Raw genomic sequence first — 21,003 nt, 5'->3', positions numbered from 1 at the left:
GTATCATTCTAGGAATGAATCTGTGTTCTCTAGCGAGGATCTGTGGTTTATCAAATCGGATAAAATGGTTAGGTGCGAATTCCCTGATGCATGGAAAAATGCACAAATTATTCCATTACCAAAAAAGGCTAACCCCAGCACTTGTTCCGACTTTCGCCCAATCTCCATTCTACCTTTCCTTTCAAAAGTTCTAGAGAAGCTAGTCCATCACCAGCTTAGTCTATTCCTTAATCAATTCCATATCCTAAATCCCTTACAATCCGGTTTCCGTCCTGGTCATAGTACGGTTACTGCGCTGGTGAAAGTTACCGACGACATTCGATGGGGAATGGACAATAAGCACCTAACAGTTATGACTTTACTGGACTTTAGCAATGCTTTTAACACTGTCGACTATGATATACTGTTAGGTCGGCTACGTTCTGTTAACATATCTCCGTCAGTTATTGATTGGTTTCGCAGTTACCTACGAGGGCGCCGGCAACGTATCCGTATTGATGAGACTGTCTCGTCTTGGAGTGTTGTAAAATCCGGCGTACCTCAAGGCGGCGTCTTGTCACCTTTACTCTTTTCACTATTTATTAATTCTATAACATCTAAAATCACTTCTCTCTTTCACATGTATGCAGACGATATACAGATTTATCGCCATTCCACCCTAAAGAACCTACCTCTTGCTATTTCTGCCATTAATAATGACTTGGAAGAGATCTGCCATTGGAGTAAGTCTCATGGTCTCAAGGTGAACCCCTCTAAGTCTCAGGCCATTATTTTTGGCAGCCAGAGTTTGGTTTCGAGAGTGGTTTGGTCTGATTTACCTAACATAAAATTTAATAATGCCGTAATACCTTATAGTCCAAATGTTAAAAATCTAGGTATACATTTAGATAATACTCTATCGTGGAACTGCCATTAAAGAACTAAGTCGGAAAACTATTGGCTCTATTAAATCTCTACAGCGTCTGCGTTATTTCCTTCCTATTCCAACCAAAATTATGTTAGCACAATCTTTACTCCTATCTATTCTCGATTACGCTGACGCAAGCTATCTTAATTTAACCGAGGACCAACTAAACAAACTTGAGCGACTCCAAAATATTGCTATACGTTTCATATTTGGCTTGCGCAAATATGACCATGTTTCCAACTTTAGATCTAAACTCAAGTGGTTATCTATTCGCTTTCGCCGGAATCTGCATGTTCTCTCGCTTCTTTATTGCGTCTTGTTTAATGTTAATGCCCCGACTTATTTAAAGGAAAAATTTGAGTTCCTAGGACTATATAATAAAGGGTTACGATCGGCTGAAAATCTGACATTGAGGATACCTGTGCATAACACAAAATTTTTCAAAATGTCCTTTACCGTACAGGCTATCCAACTGTGGAATGCTTTACCCATTAACATTAAGCAAGCGCAAACGCTATTGTCTTTTAAGAGGTTGGTAAAAGAGCACTATCTGGCTATGGAAACTTAGTCACTATATGGTCTTGTATAGATTTATGTTTTGTTTGTTAATTTTATTTTGTTTCTTCTTTTTTTTACTTACTGTGACTTATTTAAATTTTTGTGTTTACATAATTAAATTTGAGACGACTTATATATTATATATTTAATATATTCATTTATATTTATATGTGTAATTGTTCATTTATTTTATTAGTATATATATTTATGTATATATGTATGTATGTTTATTTATATATGTATTATTGTATATATTAGGCACCACCTGCCTTTTCGCTGCACAATTTCCCTAAATCAAAGGTTGTCTGGCAGAAATCGCTACTTAGCGATAAGACCGCCTTTTTGTACATTTTAATTTATTATTTTTGTTCCATGTAAAGTTTATTGTTTGTGGTGTACAATAAAGTATATTCTATCTATCTTTCTATCTTAGGTTTATCCAAAACATGTTCATAGACTGCAGACTTTGAAGAACGCCTACTTTTGACATCTCCTATATGTTCCTTGACCCTGGTACCGATACTTCTCCTTGTTTGGCCTATGTAACATAAACCACACTCACATTCGAGTTTATATACTCCTGCAGTTTGTAAAGGAATATTACTCTTAATAGGTCTCAAGAACTGGCTCACTTTCTTATGAGGCTTGTAAACGGTTTCAATTGAAGCTCACTTCAAGATGTTGCCAATCCTATCTGTAACTCCCTTCACATATGGTAGAAGTCAGTCAAGGATGTCAAGGAAAGCTAAAGAATCACGTGACATCATATTATCAAGAATCCTGACAATACATTAAGTTACACAGTTTATAGGAAACCCACACACACCAACAAATACCTCAATGGTGACTCGCACCACCACCCTAGCCAGTTAGCTACCGTTGGCAAGTCTTTGGTTCAGAGAGCCCACCATCTCTGCGATGCTGAACACCCAGAGGACGAGCTACGTCAGGTCAAGCTTGCACTCCACCAGAACAAGCTGCCCGTGCCTCGCCAGCATCGCAGAAGCCGTATCAAGCCACCCACAGTTGAGCCACAACCTGCATTTCTACCATATGTAAAGGGAGCTTCAATTAAAACCGTTTAGAAGCCTCATAAGAAAGTGAGCCAGTTCTTGAGACCTATCAAGAGTAATATTCTTTTACAAACTGCAGGAGTATATAAACTCGAATGTGAGTGAGGTTTATCTTACATAGGCCAAACAAAGAGAAGTATCGGTACCAGGGTCAAGGAACATATAGGAGATGTCAAAAATAGGCGTTCTTCAATGTCTGCAGTCTGTGAACATGCTCTGGATAAACCTAACCATTTTATCCGATTTGTTAAACCACAGATCCTCGCTAAAGAACACAGATTCATTCCTAGAATAATACGCGAGGCTATTGAAATTCAAAAACATCCGAACTTCAATAGAGAAGATGGTTGGAGACTTTCTAACACCTGGGATCCACTTATTAAAAATTTAAAATCCCAAATCCAACAGACTGCAAGACCTAAAGATACAGTCAGTGCCTTCTGCGTGCAACCGGAACGTTACTCAAGATACCAATTGAGAAATCGTTGGCGGTAGTTGCAAATAATATTTCTTTTGTTCTTTAAATAGACAAATGCCACCTTAGTCTACCCGTGACCACGAACGCTGTAAAGTGCTCGAAACGTCGGGATGCCCAAAATAATTAATATACGCGATTAAAAATCCGTTGTAACTAGTTTTATTTAAATGTGTAATAATCGCGAAAATTTAAGACAATATTAAGTACATAAGGGAAAAAAAAATCTTTCACACACAAAAAAAATTACAAATTAAATGTAACAGAAGACAGAGGCCCCGGCATGGGCATGTCCACAAAAACTCAAATATAGATGAATTAACTGAATGCCGAAATAAATGAATTAATTCACCATTAGACATAGCGGAGCACACATCTGGAGTCCAGTCTCCTTGCCACGGAATCATGTATTCCGCAGCCACTTGCGTTGATTTCCCGCACGAACCAGCAACAATCTGAAGCTTGTAGCGACTGTGGGGAAGAACTCTCACCAAACGGTAGCACCCTGCAGAGGCCGCGCATGCCGGAGTCCAGCTTGCCAGTACTTTGCGAGGTCTTGATCACGAAGACATGGACCCGCACCGCGAAGGTTTGGCTGCCGACAAGATTGGTTAACGTATTCGTCTTATCTTCGTTGACTGGCCAAGTAGCTCAGACGCCTATTACCTGTCGAGACTGAGTCAAGCCTCTCTGTTGGATGGTAGAGAGGATTCCAAGCCGGAGTCGCAGCGTCCACACCAACAAGTAGTTGCAACGGTGAGGTCTATGTGGTTGTCTGTCGAATCACATACATAACGTCGAATAAAATAGAAGCTGAATCTACATAACGTGGACATATATATTTAAATTCGACTTTAAAGTTACTCCTCGTTCTATCGTGAGTCACTCAATCACGACGAATACAATTATCGCGTTATAGTCGAGTACATTCTCGGGAACATGATAATGTCTTAGATAGAATACTCTCTTGGTTAGACGTGATTGGAGACCGAATCCAACCAACATCTGAAATGTCGGGTAGTGATGGCTCATCTCATCCGACAGTCAACCGACCATTGCAACCTCCGTTGTTGCCGTCAGCGGGTCCGACGTCTGTTACTAGTAACGAGAAAGACTCGGGAACCGTTGAGGAAACAACCACCGAAAGCGTATCGGGTGTCGTGTTGAATAGTGCGCGAGAAACCAATAAAGTACCGTTCGGAATTGTTGGGGCATTATCGGAATTATTAAACACTCGAAATTTCTATGTTTCACCATTTGACCCGAGCGTTCATGACTTTGACGATTGGTACATGGAAGTAGATTTCGCTTGTAGTTTAAACAAATGGGATGATCGCGAATGTCTAGGTCGTGTAAGTTGTTTACGGGGAGGAGCACGGTCTTGGTTAAGTGATTGGGTGACTCACGATAGAACGTGGAGTAACTTTAACATCGAATTTAAATATATATGTCCACGTTATGTAGATTCAGCTAACCTAATACTTTACATAGATATCTACTAAAGATTACATAGATTACATAGATATCTATCCAATTGGTATCTAAACATTTAGACATAGATAATAAATGTCTATAATTATTTTAGAACATATTTATAAATCATTGAAAATGTTTATTAATATTTGTTTATTTTATAAATTGTATGTATGTGGGAAGCTTGGAGTAAGACTTTACTTTATTATATTATATATTAAATTGTGTGTGATCTGCATATAGCTATATAATCATTGCCAAAAGTGATTTTGAATGAAACTATTAGTTGTTTTGTTTCTTGTTTTATTTATTTATTTATTTTTTCATTTATAAGCATTCTATAGGTATATAGTTATTGTGAGATTAAAAATTGTATTAGTATTGTAATAGTTTTAAACAATTACACTATGTGATTTTCCTCTTGTTGCTATTATAGTAGATACCTATATATATTTTTTTTGCTTCTTTCTTTTGATTTGTTGCTTGTTTTATTTTTTTTATTTTTATTTATAAGCATTGTATAGGTATATAGTTATTGTTAGATTAAAAATTGTAGTAGTATTGTAATATTCTTAAACAATTACAATATGTGATTTTCTTCTTGTCGCTATTATAGTAGATATATATATATAATCAATCAATTTCATCACTTAAAATATCTTCCAAAATTAAAACTATGTTGTATCACTACATCTACAAGTATAAAACATCATTGCACAACAAATAATATATAAAATACATATTGGCAAAGTAAGCAAAACAAAATATATATATATATATATATATTTATTTATTGATGAATTTTATCGATAGTTATATAACATCATTGGTGTTTTGTACTTTAGTTGAATTTGCTCGTAGATGATTGTATGTAATTGTGTGTTTTCTTACAATTTGCTGTCGGGGTAAAAATATTTAGTATTTCATTATATTATTACATTAGTCTTATTTTTTATATAGGTATATTTATTTTATTTTATATTGTTATCAATCTATTTTATTTAACATGAGCCAAATATCTGATAATGATAGTGTTTATGATTGAGCTTCGGCTGATTCGGAGGACAGCTTCCACAGTACTGCTGCACCTTTAAGTTCACTTCTGGAATCTAATTTCTCTTCAGTTCCCAAAAACTTCAATGTAGTCCATCTAAATGCCCAAAGCATCCCTGCTCATTATCCCGATCTTCTCTCGTCTTTTGACTCCAAAAACATTCACGCAATTCTTGTTTCTGAAACCTTCCTTAAGCCTTCTCTTCCTTCGACCTCTTACACTATTCCAGGTTTCCATCTCATACGAAACGACCGTACAAATAAGAGAGCTGGCAGGGTCTCTATATACCTTCGCAGTCAAATACCTTTTACCATATTAGAAAAATCACCCTCTGAATACTAAGAAACTGCTGAACATATTTTTATAGAACTTCTGTTTGGTAGTTTAAAAGTTTTATTAGGAGTTTTTTACAGTCCATCCTTGCACATTAATTATTTCCAAACTTTTGAAACTCTACTGGAGAAATATGTATCTGCAGTGGATCATACTATAATATTGGGTGATTTGAATACTTGTATTATAAAGAATGATGCTCGTGCGAAAAGACTCAGTAATATCATAAACAGCTCAAATCTGCATCTACTTCCAATGCCACACATTTCTTCCCGAATTGCATCCCATCCCAATTAGACCTAATAATTGTTTCCTCGCCTAATAATGTCCATTCCCACGGCCAACTTCCGGCTGAAGCCTTTTCCTATCACGATCTTATTTTCCTTTCATACAAAGTCCGACCTCCGAAAGTTAAGCCCACGGTTGTTATGCGACGAAGCTTCAAAAATTTTGACAATAATAATTGTCCATGGACGACCTCAGTAATATAAATTGGGATAGTGTTTTTGCTGCTACAACGGTAGATTCTAAGCTGAGCATCTTTAATTCTTTACTCATTGAGCTTTTTGATATTCATGTGCCATTGAGACCTATTAAACTTAAGCATCTACCAGCTCCATGGCTGACGCATGATATCAAAGCTCTTATGTCTAAATGAAATTCAGCGAAAAGTAAGTACAAATCTAGTCCAACAGAGCAAAATTTACTTAGATATAAGCGGTTACGTAATAATATGTAATAAAATGTAGTAAAATGTGTAGAGATGCGCCACGTAGCTACATACATAATTCGTTAGAGGGTAAAGATTCTGGCAAGGCTTGGAGATTTTTAGAATCTATAGAAATAGGGAAACAAAACAGTAATGTAAAGTTAAATCTTGATATTAATAACCTTAATAAATATTTCACGTCAGTCACTACGGATAATACAAACAGAATCAGCACAGTTAACTCTCTAAGGCATCAGCCTATATTCAATAGAAATCCGTTCTGTTTCCGTAATATATCTACTGACGACATCAGAAAGAACATTGCAGCTATCAAATCGGATGCTATTGGCGGTGATTGTGTAAGTCGTAAGATGATATTATTATCGTTAGACATCATCCTTCCCATCCTTGACCACATATTCAATTATTCCCTGTCTTCTTGTACTTTTCCTGATGATTGGCGAATAGCTCATGTCCATCCACTTCCTAAAACACCTAACCCGACAACTTATTAGCACTTTCGTCCCATTTCTATTCTTCCATTCCTTTCTAAAGTTCTTGAACGTATTGTGCACCATCAACTCTCCGATTTTCTAAACAAAAATAAGATATTAAGTCCATTTCAATCTGGTTTTAGACCTGGGCACAGTACAACAATAGCACTTATTAAAGTATGCGATGACATTAGATATAGCATGGATCTAAAGCAAGTAACTTTCTTAGTTCTTCTTGATTTTTCTAATGCATTTAATACTGTAGACTTTGAAATCTTACTTGCTATTCTTGAACGGTTTAATATTTCATCTAATGCCATCAACTGGTTTAAATCTTACTTACATAATCGCCGTCAGTGTGTCCGATATGATGGTAAACTTTCCACTACTTGTCACATTAAAGCTGGAGTCCCGCAGGGAGGAGTACTATCCCCTCTACTTTCTCAATTTTCATTAACAATGTAACCGATTTACTTACGATACCTTATCATCTTTATGCAGACGATCTCCAAGATTATTTATTATCTCCTATTGAAGATGTTGTCAATGCTATTGAACAGATTAATCACAATCTTCAAACTATAAACTCATGGAGTAAGTCTTATGGTTTACATTTAAATTTTTCTAAATCACAACTCATTATTTGTGGTAACAAGCATCAACTATCTTTATTAAATAATCTACAGCTGCCTCCAATAACTACTGATGGGATTTGCATAAATTATACTGATAAGGTTAAAAATCTTGGTGTCATTTTAGATAGCTCACTTACCTGGGCACCGCAGGTGTCAAACGTTAGACGAAAGATTTTTGCTACAATAGGTACCATTAAGCTTTGGAAAAACCTTTTACCTAAAAACAAAAATCACTTTAGTCAACTCACTATTACTTCCTATCCTCGATTATGCTGATGCTTGTTACATAAATCCCACACAAGAACTGTTGGATAAGTTGGAGCGGTTACAAAATCTATGCATTAGGTACGTATTTGGGTTGAAGAAATTTGACCATATTTCTCAATACCGCGCTAAACTTCAGTGGTCGGTCTTCAACTGGTCGGCATCGTAGAAATTTCCATGCTCTTTGCACTCTCTTTACCATCCTTTTCCATCCCCACACTCCTCACTATCTTAAAGAACGCTTTGCTTTCTTTACAACTGACTCTCCTCCGCATCTTAATCTTCGGTCCAAAAGTGACAATAAATTAAAATTACCAATAAGTTACTCTAAGTGTTACAACGAATCTTTTACAGTTAAAACTGCTAAACTGTGGAATGATTTGCCGTATACCATTCGGCATTCAGAAACAATTAACATCTCCAAAAATCGATTAAAATCGATTATTTGGCTTTGCAAAATGAACATGTAGACGACAATATACTCGTATCTGTTTAATTTGTATTTATTATTAATATATAGGATATATATGTGCATGTCTGTATGTATGTATATATGTATGTATATGTGTGTATTTATAGATTATGTATATTAGGTATATTGTATATTATATTTATATAGATGTATGCGTTTGTGTATATTGGATGTATGTATGTATTTATTATTGTAGTCGACATTTACTTATTATTATTTTGACATAAACTTTCTATGCACTTAACGTATTACTAATATAATAGCTTTTTACTCCTGAGGTTGTCTGTAAGAGATCACTAATAGTGATAAGACCGCCTTTGCATACTAATGTTTTCTCTTGTCAATTTATTTTACTTATTGTCAACTTTACGTGTGTGCAATAAAGAAGTTTATCTATATATCTATCTATCTATCTAATTGCTCATGTACAAGCTAGCGCTGTACACGTGCCTGTCTTTGACACTTGACGATTCGTATTACACACAATTCGTATGACCCAGTTACGATCATTATGTTATTACATTTTATAATTATGTACTTTCAGTGTAATAAAGACGCTCCGTAGTATCGGTTGGCTTGACAAACATATTGTTTTCTTTGCTTGACGACAACCCCGATTGCTCTCCGATCTACCTGACATCTGACATCTGACGAATTAAGTGAACGTGTGCTAACTAGCCCGTTCATTTTGGTCCTTCGAGCCGGATGATCTTGTATTTTTTAGTGTGAATAGCGCATCGGCTTAGTTGATCCTTGCAACCTAAGTTGAGACGGCGAAACGCGTAAAGGGCACAAGGTCATTAAAACCCTCCAGCCTCTGGAATATCAGCCCAGGCTGTCTGAACGTGACAGCGACTGTTAGTGAAGTGAACTTTATTCTTGTTAATCATGGAAGTTATTACTCGTCAATCGGAAATTATCGAAATCATCAAGAAGATCCACAAGAACTTTAACAAGGATCCTGCTACTAGGAAGACTGAAGCCTACATCCGCAAACGAGTAAGCACTCTTGACAGCCTTTGGACGGAATTTAATATTAACCATAACAACATTTTGGCAACAAAGCCTGATCCATCTGAAGAGTACATATCGAAAGATATTTACACTGACACCAAAATTATGTATGAACGAATTAAAGCTGTTCTTAGGAATTATTGTCCTCCGTCGGACGATGACGATGACGTGAAAAATTCTTCTACACAAGATCTGCTTAGTGAGCAACGTACCAACTTCCGAGCGTTAAGCCGACAAATAAAGAACATCAATCTTGACGAACTGACGGAAAAATGGGAGATGGAGGACGAATTAAAGAATCTGCAATTCCGATGGAAGAATATTGACACTTTGCACCTCAAATTTGACAACATATTAAATGGTGAAGATGCGGCGTACGAACAAGAATTTTCCGAGTACGAGGAGAAATTCAAGGCTATGAAAAGATCTCTAAACAAAAGAATATCTGCTACAGCGCATCAATACGAGTCCACCCCTAAGGTTGAGGTTCCAACATTTTCCGGTGACTACACACAATGGCCTACGTTTTTAGATCTCTACAAAACTGGCATACATGACAACTCGACTCTGAGCAACTCTCAAAAGATGCAACATTTAAAAGGCAAACTAAAAGGTGAAGATCATTGCCTCGTCCAACACCTTACTGTATCGGAAGAGAACTACAAAACTGCCTGGGAAATTTTGTATCACCGATACCACAACATTCAAATATTGTTTAACAAATATATTGAAGTGTTTCTCAACCAGCGCCCAATAGAAAGGCAATCATCGGCTGAAATTAAGCGCCTACACGACACCGCGATGGAATGTATTCACGCTATTCACAACTTAGGCGTGGACACATCGAGCTAGGATCCACTGTTGGTGTACCTGTTAGTCCAGAAACTTGATCCTGAAACGCGTAGTGACTACAAGGAATCGCGAAAGATGCCTCGCGAGCTCCCCGAATTTGACGAATTCATGACGTTTTTAGAGGCGAAATTCATTGCGCTTGAACCCACGAATAAGAAAGAGAACGAAAATTGGTCATCGACGAAATCATCTACGTCATTCAAGGCTAAAGGAAATTCTCACTTCGGAGCTGGTAATAGAGCACAATTTTATAAAGCTGCACACGTGACGTCTGCCAATACTCAATGTATTTTATGCAATTCAAATCATGCGCTCTACCAATGTCGGAAATATGACTCCTTGACAACAGATGCGAAGTGGAAATTAATTGCGAAACATCGACTTTGCAAAAACTGCCTGTATGAGCACGAACGAAACATATGTAATTCTACAAAGCGATGTAAAGTTTGCAATGGAGGTCATCATACTTCTTTGCATGACTCGGGTAACGAACCGATTGCGTCAACTGCACCGGCATCGAACTCTGTACCTCAGCGCCGGCAGCATGCGACAAACAATGTGACTAGCGAGGATGACGAAATATTATTAACGACCGTACAATTACGTGTACGTGCTATTGACGATACCTACCTGACTTTGCGAGCACTTTTAGACCAAGGGTCGCAAAACAACTCTTATAACTGAAAATGCTGCGCAACTCTTAGGACTGCCTCGCCAAAATTTTAATGCCTCTGTTACGGGAGTGGGTATTTCAGCAAAAAGAAGCAAGGGAAGAATACACCTGCACTGCATGTAGATCTATAATGACTACAATTTCACCACTGACGCCCTAGTAATGCCAAAACTAGTGAACAGCTTGCCGCATGCTACTTTTGCAGCCAAGAAATATCCACACTTACAACACATTCAACTCGCTGATCCTGACTACAATATTTCAAACAAAATTGACATGTTACTTGACGCAAAAATTTATGCAGAAATCATAATGAGCGGTTTGATCAAGGGAACTAAACAACAGCCCATTGCCCAACAGACGAGATTAGGGTGGATTCTGTCTGGGCCTGTTACTACTTTTAACTGCCACGTTCTTATAAATGGAGTTGAAGACATCGCCAACTACTGGGAGGTGGAGGAAATCGCATCCGAAACCACACCGATGACGCAACAGGAATTATTTTGCGAAGAACTTTATACCAAAACGACGAAGCGCTTGCCTGACGGTCGGTATGAAGTGCGACTACCGATGAAAACTGACTTTGAAGAGCATCTTGGACACTCCAAAGCACGCGCCGAAGGATAGCACACTACGTCAGAGCTACGGGCAGTTCATACATGAGTACATAGATCTAGGTCACATGCGCGAATGCACTGAACACAAAGAGCCTATGTGCTACCTACCACATCACGGGGTACAAAAGCTAGACTCGCTTACCACCAAACTTCGTGTCGTCTTTAACGCTTCCTCAAAAACATCTACGGGGAACAATTTGAATGACCTAATGGAAAGCGGTCCCAAGCTTCAACAAGACATCCAAAGTTTATTGCTCAGATGGCGAACGTACCGCTATGTATACACAGCAGACTGCGAGAAGATGTACCGCTGTATTCTGCTGGATCCCGAACAACAACACCTGCAAAAAATTCTGTGGCGAGATAATATTCAAGATCGTATCAAAGAATATCAACTGTGCACCGTGACGTACGGTATGAAAGCCGCTCCGTATCTAGCTATGCGTACGATGCAACAGCTAGCATTTGACGATAAAACTAAATTTCCGCTTGCTGAGCAGAGATGGCCCAGTGGTTAGAACGCGTGCATCTTAACCGATGATTGCGGGTTCAAACCCAGGCAAGCACCGCTGATTCATATGCTTAATTTGTCTTTATAATTCATCTCGTGCTCAGCGGTGAAGGAAAACATCGTGAGGAAACCTGCATGTGACAAATTTCATACAAATTCTGCCACATGTGTATTCCACCAACCCGTATTGGAACAGCGTGGTGGAATATGTTCCAAACCTTCTCCTTAAAGGGAGAGGAGGCCTTTAGCCCAGCAGTGGGAATTTACAGGCTGTTACTTTACTTTTACTTTTTCCGCTTGCTGCTGAAGCCCTGACTCATCATTCGATTGACCACGCAAGAGAAGTCCAAAGACAACTTATCGAGATGTTACAGGGCGCTAAAATTAACCTTAGAAAATGGTCGAGTAATTGTCCGCAATTAATTGCACACCTGAATACCGAACAAATAAATCCGACAACAATAGACTTCAAAAATGCTAACTCTACAAAGGCGCTCGGATTACGGTGGAACCCCGCTACTGACATGTTTACATTTCACTCGATTGAAGAATATGACGAATCGGTCCTTTGTACCAAACGTATATTACTATCGAATATTTCAAAAATTTTTGATCCACTGGGATGGCTATCTCCGCTCACCATTAGAGCCAAACTATTGTTTCAAAAACTTTGGTTGATATCTATGGAATGGGATGACGAAGTTCCACTTGAGATACAGCAAAACTGGAACAAAATCAGAGATGATCTGAAACACATTGACGAGTTCTACATACCCCGGTGGATTGGGAATCTCTATACGTCTGTCGAGGTACACGGATTCTGTGATGCATCTGAACGAGCTTATGCTGGCGTCATATACCTCAAATCACAAAATGACAATGGACAAACTATCGTTAGAATAATCGCATCAAAGACAAAATTGGCGCCTCGCAAGAATACTATGACTTTGCCGCGACTCGAGCTATGTGGCGCTCTTTTATTATCCAAATTAATGACAAAAGTTTTGAAGGCTCTTCAAACATCTGACGTTCCCATTTTCGGATGGACCGACTCTTTGGTGGTTTTGGGATGGCTCCAAGGCCACCCCTCTCGCTGGAAGACTTTCGTCGCTAATCGCACTAAAGAAATCTTAGATGTCATGCCGTCATCGTGCTGGCGTCACGTGAGTTCCAATGAGAATGCCGCTGACTGCGCTACGAGAGGACTCACTACTTCACAGCTCACCGAACACTCGCTGTGGTGGAAAGGACCTGAGTGGTTGAAAAATGACATAGCAAATGACATCTCAGAGGTGGAAACACCCCAATTTGAACTGAAAAAAGATATACAAATATGCGCCGCTCAAACTTCAAATACTATGTTTGAAGAATTAATTCAATCAAAAATCAAAATCAAAATAAACTTTATTCAAGTAGGCTTTTATAAGCACTTTTGAATCGTCATTTTACAATTAAGTGAAGCTACCACCGGTTCGGAAAGTAGATTCTACCGAGAAGAACCGGCAAGAAACTCAGTAGTTACTCTTTTTTAACATGTCTCTCTGTCTCTCTTGGATACGAAGGTTCAAGCCATCCGCGACTTTCCCCCGCCAAAAGATGTTAGGCAGCTGAGGAGATTTTTGGGCATGGCCAACTTTTACAGGAGGTTTCTACCGCATGCCGCCCAAATCCAAGCGCCTCTTAACTCCATCTTAGCGGGGTCAGTCAAGGGGTCCACACCTATCTGCCTCACCGACGATGCTCTGAAGGCTTTCCTTGCCACCACGGAAAGCTTAGCCAACGCAGCCTTGCTTGCTCATCCAGATCTGGATGCCAAGCTCGCGTTGGTCACGGGAACGATTGGCAACCATTAGCCTACTTCTCCCGAAAGCTGAGCCCGTCCCAAGCCAAGTACTCACCTTACGATCGCGAATTACTTGCGATCTATGAGGCGATAAAGTACTTGCGGCATGTGCTAGAGGCGAGACTTTTCACTGTCTATACTGATCACAAGCCGATCAGTTTTGCTTTCCACGAACGGAAACAAAATTGCTCGCCTCGTCAGTATAGGCATCTGGATTATATCGCCCAGTTCACCACCGACATTAGGCATATCTCTGGCAAAGATAACATCGTTGCCGACGCCTTATCTCGGATTGAGGAACTGGAGTCTCCGATTAGCCTCGCCGATCTGGCTAGGGCACAACTTTCGGACCCTGAGCTGATGAGTATCTCACGGGACAGACGTCCCTCCGTCTCGAAAAGCTGAGACTACCTGGGAGCCGCGTTTCACTGTACTGTGACACCAGTACATCGACTCCCAGGCCGTTTGTCACCAAGCATTTCCGTAAGCCCGTGTTCGACTGTCTGCACTTCCTCAGTCACCCTGGTGCCAAGGCATCTACCAGGTTGGTGACTGAGAGATTCGTATGGCTGGGAATTCGGAAGGACTGCAAGATCTGGTCCCAGGCTTGCCTGCCATGCCAGCGTGCGAAGGTGAGTAGACACGTGTCCGCACCTATGGGCACGTTCTCTTTACTTCGCGCACGCTTCAAGCACGTGCACGTTGACCTGATTGGCCCACTACCCATTTCCTCTGGTTTCAGGTATTGCCTAACCGCCGTCGATAGATTCACTCGATGGCCGGAGGTAATACCTATTGCCGACATCACGGCAGAAGCCGTTGGTAAGGCCCTCTTGTCCGGTTGGATATCCCGCTTTGGTTGCCCGATAGATATTGTCACAGATCGTGGACGACAATTTGAGTCGTCACTGTTTCAATATCTATCGAAGGCCATAGGTTTCCAACATAAACGGACAACAGCCTACTACCCGGCATGCAATGGGTTAGTGGAACGCTTTCATCGTCAGCTGAAAGCCGCCATCACGTGCCATGCTGACCATAACTGGTCCGAGGTGCTGCTGCTCGTCATGTTGGGGATACGAAGCGCGTACAGAGAGGACCTACAGTCTTCAGCCGCCGAACTTCTTTACGGCGAGCCTTTAACTCTTCCCGGTGAATTTTTCCATCCTAGCGTCCCCGGTACCACCGACATCTCGGAATTTACCGCGCGGATACGCTAATATTAAAACCAGGGATGTAACGGAGGTAGTTTTATCGGAACCGAAATCGGAATCGGAATCGAAATCGGAGGCAGGGTCAGTTTGTTTAAGGACAAATAAAACATGATTTATAGTCAATTCTTTTCTTTTTAATTTTTTATTACAAAATAAAATACAACTGTGAAAAAAATTGGCATAATTCCAAATAAACAAAAGATAAAATTAATGAAATTAATTAAAGTTTAATTAAAATTAAAACCCAAAGTAACGTGTTACATTTGGTTATATTACAATAAATGAACAAAAGCTAAAACACAGCACAGGCCGTCGCGCGCCGCCCGCTTTGTTTCGTTAGACCTCCGATTAACATCCGATACAAAAGTATCGGAACCGAAGTCGGAACCGAAAGTGTAATAATAATCGGAAGTTCCGACTTAACGGAACCGGAATCGAAGCTCCGTTACATCTCTGATTAAAACCATAACTTCCTACATTTATTGACATATCCTAGAAAGGCTTCGTTTTGATTCCACTGCTTCATACCATATAGGTCGTATAATTTATTTCTGCTTTTATATATACCAATAGTAGCCCAGTCACTAAACTTCAATTTTGTATTATTATAAAATGATTTCATTTTGAATATTTTATTAAATTCTGTTAATATTAATTCAAAAAATTAATTATAAAGTTCATTTGGATCTTGTGTTGTTACATCTAAATAAGCTAATTTACACGCCACAATATCTTTAAAACAGTTTACTTTATGGGCCTGTACATTATTTTTTTTTAATGAATAATTTCTTTGTGTTCTAAAGAAAACTTCTGACCACAGTGATCAGAATAAATAATATTATTAAATTATTTATAATTGAAAATTAATATATTTCACAGTCACAAAACACATTGTCAATACACGTAGAAGTATCGTTGGTTATTCGTGTTGGTTCATTAACTCGGTGCGTTAAATTAAATGACCTAAACAATGTGACTAATCGAACACTCAGCGAAGTTTCTTTTAATAAGTCGACGTTAAAGTCGCCACATACAATTATATATTTATTACTTTCGCTTATCTTTTTAAGAACATCCTCCATAGTGGTCTCAAATAAGCTAAAATCTCCCGATGGGGGCCGGTACATGCATACTAATACTAATGTACTGCGGAATTTCCACGCAGGATAATTCGATAGTACGTTCGACAGAGAGAGCCACAATATCTTTTCGAGATTTACAAACGATATCATTCCGTACTAATATTAATGAGCCACCGCGAATAGCATTCCCTCTCACGAATGTACTTGATAATTTAAAGTTTGGGATATTAAATATGTCAAAACTTTTAATCCAATGATCTGTGAAACAAAATACATGAGTTTTGTAATATTCTGAAAATAATTCTATTTCATGATCTTTGCCACCTATGCCCTGTATATTTTGATGTATAATATTTAAGTAAGAGGGCATAGGTTTTGTCATTTTATTTAGTTTAAACTATGAATTTTAATATCCTTACTTTTGTCAGTGTTAATGTAAATTAGGTTATTATTTTTATTATATATATGATCCTTGGTAACATTACACATAGAATAATTATTAATATTGTGAGCTGAACGGGCTAGTTAGCACACGTTCACTTAATTCGTCAGATGTCAGATGTCAGGTAGATCGGAGAGCAATCGGGGTTGTCGTCAAGCAAAGAAAACAATATGTTTGTCAAGCCAACCGATACTACGGAGCGTCTTTATTACACTGAAAGTACATAATTATAAAATGTAATAACATAATTATCGTAACTGGGTCATACGAATTGTGTGTAATACGAATCGTCAAGTGTCAAAGACCTTACAGGCACGTGTACAGCGCTAGCTTGTACATATTTCCAACTACAAAAAGAGAAAAAATAAGTAAACAAAAATAAGCAATTATCTAAAATTAAAGATACACATTAGTTATTTAAGTCCCCAGTGCTCGCATTAAGATTAAAGTGGATTTTCCTCGGGATGGTGGGTGATGTCGCAGTGTCGACACTCGTTGTAGAGCCTCGTGTCGCTGTACTTGCGGCTGTCATTCTCGGGATCGGCGAAGAAGACGGCGGGGGCGACGACACTATCTCGTCTAATGTAATGTCATTGTTTGGGTTGACCTCACTAGGTTTCCATTCACATCTTGGCCTCAGATTAAAATATGCGAGTGTGAGCAGCAACGTCGTCATCAAAAATAAAATTGTATAAATTACAATATAATGTGTAGAGCCACGGGTTTCAAATTTCTTCAAGTCTGACCGCTTCAAATCGTCTATGTTTTTCTTTATTGATGTAAACAATTGTTCATGGTTCTCAGCGGTGAAATTGTGAGGCAATGATATGTTCATGAACTCGTTCAGCGTAGATATAACTGGTACATTGATGTGAGTCGTAGGTTGAATGTACATCTGATTGACATAGTCATGTTGAGCGTGAATTGTAAAGGATTCACCTCTAATAGTACAACCATGGTCAAGGCCGATTACTCCATTATCACGTAAATGTTTCATTGTTACATTATTCGGACATATGATTCGTATGGCGCATTCGGTGCAGCAAGAAAACATCCATGTGTCACGAGCGTGTAATTTAATCCATCTGTCGGTGCATACTTTCGCTTCTGACCTACAGTATGGTTTGTTTTCATTGCTAATCTGTAGTTTCATATTACAGAGCGATTGTTCAACTTGCATTGCATACAGGATGGTTCAATGGACATAACATTTGTTTATGTGTCTGTCGTATGCACATATTTGTATCCTTTTCTGTCATGGGTATTATTGTGTCCTTTCTCACGTTGACAGCGAGATATTTTGTTTCCGTGGAAGTATAGATGACTTTGTCTCCTCTTCGTTGAGGGATATCGATGACGTCATTCAATTCAAATTGATCTCTGTTTAGCAGGGGAATCTTGATTTCCATTATCAGGAATCTCCTAGTCACTTTAGCTCGTACTTGTAAGAGACCGTAGAGATCTCGAAAATTGTCAGTTGGAACAACAACATCATCCTGTAGATGGCCGGATATTACATTTAATTGTTGCGTAAGTTCTGCCGGAGTTAATAAGTGTATGTTCAGGCGGCCATTATAAATATCGGTCACGATGTCAAACAGAGTGTCCTGCGTACGCCGAAGGTTGGAGATAATCACATCAACAGATATTAAAGATGACAGTAGATGGAATGACTGTAGAGTGCTTTGTCGTTCTTTTTCGACTTGGTGCATCTCAGTAGACATTACTCGCAGATTTTTGTAGATATGCTCAAATTGAGTGTTCATAATTTGTTCGTTTCTTTTCAGGATATTATTCTCCGCTTCGATCAATGATGTTTGGTTTTTAAATAGCTTAAGTAAATGATCTTCTCGCTCTTTTACGGTTTCAATATCCTTCTCGTATCTTCGAGCAAATGTGTCATCCAAGACCCCAAACAGGGTGTTAGCTAGGTAACCGACCCCGTTGATTAAGCCTCTCTTGTTTTGTTGCAGGATGTGATGTTGGTTCGTCAGCAATTCGTTATAGTGTCGAAGTTCATCGAGCTCGTGAGCGAATTGCGTCACAACAGGTGCACATGAGTGATCGTTGTTGCAGGTTTTGTTTACCGAGTAGATATATTTTTCAACGGCGGTAATACTATGCCAATATGTTGTTATGTTGTAGTAGGCAATAAGTTTCCATTTGTCCTGTATGATTCGTACGTCAGAGATTTTGTCAAAGAACAATGTGTTATTGTTCAAGCTTTTGATGTAGACATTTGCTTCAGTCGTAGATGTTAAAAGCATCAGCAGGAAAAGTACCATGTTCATCAGTGTAGTTGGCAGACCTCGATTTTTTCGCAATGTGGTGTCGAGGTGTCATTTTTCTTCGGTTCGTCATTTTCCAAAGTGATTTTTGAGAAGTCATGTTCATTGTTTACCGGAAGTGGAACCAACTTGATTATGGGTCGTTTTATTTCTCCACTCTTCGTACGTAGCGTCACGACTCTGATGTGCCCATCCGTTCCTGGATGAACGTCAATCACTCGACCCATAGCCCATTTCGTCGGTGGCAGGTTCTCTTCTTTGATGAGAACAATGTCATTAACCTTCATATTTTCTTGAGGATGCTTCCATTTCGAACGAATTTGTAGGTGTTGTAAATAGTCGGACGACCATTTTCGCCAAAAGTCACGATGTATTTTCTCAGTGAGCTGCCATCTCGTCTTGATACAACGTTCGTCAAAGTCAGTCAGCGGCGGGGATAAAAGTGGTCCTCCTACTAAGAAATGTCCTGGAGTTAAAAAGCTGTCGTCCTTGTTCTCCGTCAGTGCACACAACGGCCGAAAGTTCAGACACGCTTCTATTTGATTGAGTAACGTTGTAAACTCCTCAAACGTCAGTTTTTGCTCTCCCAAAACTCGTTTAAGATGGTGTTTAGTACTTTTTACCGCCGCTTCCCACAATCCGCCAGCGCTTGGCCATGCGGGTGTATTAAAGTGCCAAGTGACACCCATCTCGGCAACTTCAGATAGAAAGTCATTGTTGCTTGCAACACTTCTTTGTATTCCTTTTTCAAAAGGCGTGATGCACCGACAAAGTTCGTGCCGTTGTCACTGTACATGTGCTTTGGGGTTCCCCTTCTTGCACACATACGTTTGAAGGCTGCTAGGAACGACGGTGTGCTCAGGTCAGAGACAAGCTCGAGATGTATTGCCTTGGTAGAGAAGCAAACAAACACAGCGATATAACCACGAGTGGTTTTTATTCCTCGTCCCTTATTCGCTTTCAATTCCACTTGGCCGGTGAAATCAACCCCTGTGTGCGTGAAAGCTCGGGACGGCGTCACTCTGGGCTCGGGTAGGTTAGCCATTATTTGGTGTTGGTTGTGGCTCCTGAAGCGAGTACACTTCACACAATTTCTCAGGTATTTTTTAACTGTGCGGTTGCCCCCTAAAACCCAGTATCTTTGTCTCAGATATGTCAAGGTAAGACTTGGTCCACCATGCAGTGTTTGCAATTGAGCTTCTTTGATCAAAAGTTCTGTCAGTCTCGAGTCCTTAGGTATGATCATCGGGTGTTTTGCAGTTTCCGATAAATGCGAATGTCGAAGTCTCCCTCCAACTCGTAAAATATTTTTGTCATCCAAATAAGGCGTCAATGTTAATAAATTACTTTTTGAGTGCACCTTTCCATTTTGTTTTAGTTGCGTTATTTCCGAATGAAATTCTTGCATTTGTACGGCTCTAATTACAAGTCCGGAGGCATATTCAATTTCCTTTGCAGTTAAGTACGTTGCCCTGTCACTATTGTTTTGATGCGTCAACACGTTACGTACGTTTGTTATGAAACGTAAAACGCGAGCTATCACTCGCACAATATGCTTTATTGAACTATGTTTATTAATTTAATAATTAATTTAAAACTTTGATCACTTTGATAAAATCAGTGATAATCATTGTATATGCACTAGAAGTAAGGATAAACTTATAACGGCTAACCTACCCGAGCCCAGAGTGACGCCGTCCCGAGCTTTCACGCACACAGGGGTTGATTTCACCGGCCAAGTGGAATTGAAAGCGAATAAGGGACGAGGAATAAAAACCACTCGTGGTTATATCGCTGTGTTTGTTTGCTTCTCTACCAAGGCAATACATCTCGAGCTTGTCTCTGACCTGAGCACACCGTCGTTCCTAGCAGCCTTCAAACGTATGTGTGCAAGAAGGGGAACCCCAAAGCACATGTACAGTGACAACGGCACGAACTTTGTCGGTGCATCACGCCTTTTGAAAAAGGAATACAAAGAAGTGTTGCAAGCAACAATGACTTTCTATCTGAAGTTGCCGAG

At 39.3% G+C, this 21,003-nt stretch overlaps 1 protein-coding gene across 1 annotated transcript; it reads right to left on the bottom strand.

Moving 5' to 3' along the window:
- Positions 1-18,985: 18,985 nt before the first annotated feature.
- Positions 18,986-20,028, bottom strand: LOC124542542. Its single transcript, XM_047120483.1, has 2 exons — positions 19,812-20,028; positions 18,986-19,725 (listed from the first exon to the last, which is right to left on the bottom strand). Exons 1-2 carry the CDS (start codon positions 20,026-20,028, stop codon positions 18,986-18,988), a joined length of 957 nt encoding a protein of 318 aa, XP_046976439.1.
- Between the last annotated feature and the right edge of the window lie 975 nt (positions 20,029-21,003).

This window comes from Vanessa cardui, chromosome W (assembly GCF_905220365.1).
Source record: "Vanessa cardui chromosome W, ilVanCard2.1, whole genome shotgun sequence".
In the NCBI taxonomy this organism is placed as follows: domain Eukaryota; kingdom Metazoa; phylum Arthropoda; class Insecta; order Lepidoptera; family Nymphalidae; genus Vanessa; species Vanessa cardui.
The sequence above is the reverse complement of the archived record's forward strand: the minus strand, read 5'-3'. Positions and strand labels throughout refer to the sequence as shown.